At 50.0% G+C, this 4,760-nt stretch overlaps 1 protein-coding gene across 1 annotated transcript; it reads right to left on the bottom strand.

The window, feature by feature from the left end:
• Positions 1-1,681: 1,681 nt before the first annotated feature.
• LOC109754080 (sucrose transport protein SUT5-like) lies at positions 1,682-4,517 on the bottom strand. Its single transcript, XM_020313002.3, has 7 exons — positions 4,431-4,517; positions 4,286-4,351; positions 3,514-3,796; positions 3,263-3,441; positions 2,735-2,920; positions 2,169-2,645; positions 1,682-2,054 (listed from the first exon to the last, which is right to left on the bottom strand). The coding sequence occupies exons 1-7, from the start codon at positions 4,494-4,496 to the stop codon at positions 1,872-1,874; spliced, it is 1,440 nt and encodes a 479-aa protein (XP_020168591.2). The 5' UTR covers positions 4,497-4,517; the 3' UTR covers positions 1,682-1,871.
• Positions 4,518-4,760: the final 243 nt, after the last annotated feature.

The raw sequence follows: 4,760 nt of genomic DNA, 5'->3' as shown, positions 1-4,760 counted from the left end.
TCAACTACAATTTTTTGTTCAAATCCCACCTTCTTACTACTGCAGGAATGCCTATGAGTGTTGGGCGCCAAAAGCCCAGTAGTGGCAGGCGAGGCTCTCAATGCCGCCCACCGCTGACCTCCCGCCATTGCTAACATGGCATCAGCAGCGGGCACGCCACTTGTAAAGACCTAGCAGCGGCGGGCATACTTAGCGCCCGGCACCAGTAATCCCAGGCACACACTAACAATAGCAGTCCTTATTCCCCGCCCGCCACAGGTAAGATTTTAGAAAATAAAAAAGGAAGCACTTAGCGTAGTAGCGGCACTCCACGGCGCATCCCTGTCCCTACTCGCGAGGCTGGCACACACACGCGCGTGCGCGCAACATATAGGCTGGCACTGCCCGCCGCGCGCGGTCAATCTTCCACCCCGCGCACGCAGGATTCACTGCCGCGCGCACGACCGCCGGATCCGCCGCAACCCACATGCCCGATGGATCCGTCGTGCGCTAGATTCGCTGGATCCATGCCCAGCTGGATCTGCCGCCGCACATGATGGATACGTTATTGCACTCGCTAGATCCGCCGCGCCCGCTGGATCCGTCGCCGCGCTCGCTGGCAGGGAGAACATCCACGGGAGGAGCTGGCGTTGGAGCCCTACTGCTGGTCGCCCTCGAGCTCGGAGAAACATCCACGGGAGGACAGCGGGAGGGTGTGCAAAAACCGGCCGGAGCTCGAGAAGATCAGGGAGAGAGAGAGAGGGTCAAACTGTTCATGGATCTGGTGTGTGTGCGTTGTTGGGAGAGAGAAGAGAAGGGAGATGATTGGATCTGTGTGCAAAAACTAGTTGTGGACGGGTGGATGTCAGTCACCTCATCAATCCGTGGGAGGGTATGGAAGACCAATCAGAATGCGGTATTTTGACCACGCAGGCTTGACCCAAGTACATGTGGTGGGCACAAGAGTACACCCGCCACTGGTAATATAGTTTACCAGTGGCTGGTTTCTTGTAGTGCCTTTCACTACTATGGCATTTACTTATCACTTTTCATTATTACCATTTAGTACATAAAAAGAAGTTACTTATGTATTGCATCCCCATATCCCATACGTCACTATCATTTATCCGCACTCCGGTTACCAAACGGTATTAAGGATTTTTCCCATGGATGCAGCTAAGGCGGTCTCCGTTTGTCCCTTGTTGCAATGATCTGGGAAAGAGGGAGGTAAGCATTGTCAGTGCCGACCTCTGCAAATTCACCATCATACCAATACTAATGACCTCTCATCCGTAGTAGGCATATGTTGGACGGTAGACTTCACCCAACATTTAGAAGATCATTAATATAAACATATAAAGAGGATGTTAAATCCTATCAACATTCAGTTCTAAACATACTAGGATTCCACCATATCCCCGCGAACTAAAAAAAATTACTCGCACATCGTGATCATAAGCATCGTGTACTGAATCATGATAAACATAGATGAAGTACCAAAGTAGTACAAAAATTGGATCTACGCGGACTAATGTATTACAAAGAGGTGAAGATGGGATAATGATGATGCCTCATATTGATGCGGTGATGTGGTGACAGAGTCCCTCTATCAATCCCCCCTCCGGAATCCATCCGGATGCTAGGGTTCTTTGTTCTGAAAGAGTTTCTCGTGGTTGAGGACGTATGATCCCGATGCGATTGCATGGGGGGTGATAACGTACCAAAAAATTAAGCAGTATATTTACAGAAAAAACACTGGTGCACAGGTCGTGTTGCTCGTAAATCACGAAATAAAATAATGTGACTAGTCTTCTAATTGCTCGTAGATAACCCACTTAGCTTGAGAACAAGTTTGCATCCAAGGTCCCTCTCGTGCCTGAGGATGTACCATATCAGCGCTCCCTGGAGGCCATGGCGGTGGCATTGGACGTCCCTCTCGTGCCTCTTGTCTTGGGAAGGAGGATGAGCGCAAGGACTGCACAGATGAAGGCGAAGGCGCAACCAATGCCGAATGCCGGTGTGTTGCCCTTTCCAAAGGCTTTCTCGATCGGGCCAGCGGTGAGCACGATAATCAGCTGAGCAAAGAGCAACAAGGTAAACAAGCAAGTCAAGACCAACGCAGGGGAAGGTAAACTAACACCCTGAGGTGCTGATTAGCAACTAGAACAGCCGATTTGTATTTTTATCACCTGTGGCACGACGATGCCAATGTTCAGGACACCAATGGCGAGGCCTTGGCCACCGTCGTCGGCAACCTTAGAAGCAACAGCCCACGGTACACTGAACAACACGGCCTGTGGGATTCCGATGAGCACGAAGAGGGAGAGCGCGATGACCCTGAGCTTGGGGTCAGGGCCGGTGAGGCCAGCCGTGAAAGACGCGTTGTACCCCTTGGTGGAGACCAAGCCAAGGATCACCATGGCTGTCATGATGCCAAATAGGATGAAGTTGCTTAAGGACCACACGACCCTGGACGTGAGCCTACCGCAAAGGTGGGGGGTGTTGAAGGAGGCGGCCAAGAGGCACATAGAAGAGAGCAGCAGGCCGACGGCGCCCTCGCGGACGCCGGCGTAGTAGACGGCCACCTTGGGCCCCTGCGGCTCGCCGTGGTAGATCTCCCTGCCCATCCAGTCAGTGCCATACTGGATGAAGGGGAACCACGCCAGCTGAGAAAACATGTCAGAATAGTCAGTCAATCCTCGATGGGTGAGGTGCATGCATTGTTTTAAGAGGTTGTTAATGCACAAAACATTACCCAGGTTACAGCCGTGACGGCGAGCACTTTGAACATAGATGGGGGAAGGTTCTTCAAGCTGTTGAAGAAGTCGCCAAAGCGGCATATGCATCCACGGCGGCCAGAGGAGGCCTCCACGTCGGCATTGTAGAGCTGCTTCTCTTCAGCAATATACATGGTGATGGACGTACTGATGATAATGACGATCTGAATGACACGAGCTGAATAAGCAGCCATTCATGAGATAAATGGTTCTGAATTTCAGTTTAGAAAATATTTCGACAATACTGGTTTAGAATTTCGGTCATTTCGGTTTCCATTCGGCCAATTAATGGACTGAAATCTGTGACTTAAATCTGATAGAAATGCAACCAAATAATTCGAATTTAAAAAAAAATCATTTGAATTTGTGTATACTACCGTAATAACAGAAATATTTCTATGGAAAAGCAATCATTTCAGTAGATATGGGAATGAGTGAAATCTTTGAAATCTCGATGACATTTTATATTGAAAGTGAAAACTATAAATGTTGCTCTGACGGTTTACCACAGCGGTGAGGAAGGCGCCCTTGAGATTTGCGCAGGCTTCGCAGCACGCCGCAGTTTTGAGCCAAGGGAGCCACACGTGCCATTCACCGTCGGCGCCGGCCATATAGCCCAGGACGTTGCCGATGGCCATCCACCCGCAGAAGATGGCCTGCCCGACGCTGGGCATATAGTTTCCAGCTGCTAGTCAAACAGCTAGTCAGTCGTTTTAATTCCGAAGTTTTGATGGATGATGTATGCATATATTCTCACCAGAGAGATCAGCCATGAGTGCACGAGCCGGACCTTGGGCGGCATTGTTGGCGAAATTGAGGAACCAGAACCCGACGATATACACGGCTGTGGCAGCCCAGCGAGGGCCCGTGCTGGTGGTGCAATGCTCCTTGGTGTCGCCGAGTAGCCGCCCAATGTCTGCCGAGAAGCCGATGAGCATCACGGAGAGGCAGATGATGAGACATCCGGCGACGATGAAGGGTCTTCTCCGGCCCATCATCGCCGTGCACCGGTCGCTGTAGTAACCCACGATGGGTGGCACCTTGCCGGTGAATCATTTCACACGCATGTTAATACTTCATCTGTTAGTACTCCCTTCTTCCTGGTTTATAGGTCCCACACGTATCTCTAGGTTGTCCATTTTAGCCAATGTAATATGAATTTTGTACCACAAAAGTTATCATTAGAAAATAGAACAATTGAAATTTTCTCATGGCATAATTTTTGCAATATATAACTCGTATTATTTTGGTTAAATCATCAATCTAGGGAAACAAGTGTGCCTAATAAACCGGAAAAGAGGTAATACCACTTAATTATTTTGTCTTCCTTCCAGTGGAGATCATTCACAGGCTTGAAGAAAAAAGGGTGAGCGTGGATAAATGCATTCAGATATGACAAAGAGGATCTTCTCATGTTTACTACTCACATGGATTGGGGCGAAATCATGTAAATATCAGTTTTTGGAAGAGAGAATTTTGGAAAGGGAAGGGAATGAATTATTAATGGGATGAGAAGAGATGGCACTCACAACAAACCCAGCGATAGGTCCGCAGATCCAAGTGAGGGAAACGTGGTGGTGTGGGATCCCAAGACTCTGCGTGCAACCGCCCGAACGACCCAAGGATGAGATCATAGAACATCAAGAATTAAGCAGCCACGGAGAGGCACCTGACCTGAGAGTAGGGGGAGAGGAGGGAGAGCTGCAGCGCCCAGGCGTACTGGATGCCGCCGGCGACCATGCAGGCAAAGAACAGCCTCCGGAGGCTGTAGACCTGCTTCGCCGCGTACACAACATTGTTGGGAAAACTCAGGTCTCCCTCCCTATCCATCGTTTATGCCGGCGGCGATGCAACGGAGGGACACGGATGCGGTGGTTTTACAGATGAGAGATGGAGATGGAGATGGGAATGGGATGGGCAAGTAAAACCCAAGGCTGAAGAAGGGGGGTTTAAAGAGGCCAATCACGGCTGGGCCACTGGCCCAACAGGTAGGCTTATCTACGT

The sequence above is a fragment of the Aegilops tauschii genome, chromosome 5 (assembly GCF_002575655.3).
Source record: "Aegilops tauschii subsp. strangulata cultivar AL8/78 chromosome 5, Aet v6.0, whole genome shotgun sequence".
Lineage (NCBI taxonomy): Eukaryota > Viridiplantae > Streptophyta > Magnoliopsida > Poales > Poaceae > Aegilops > Aegilops tauschii.
Note: the sequence above shows the minus strand (reverse complement) of the source record. Positions and strands in the feature narration are given on the sequence as shown.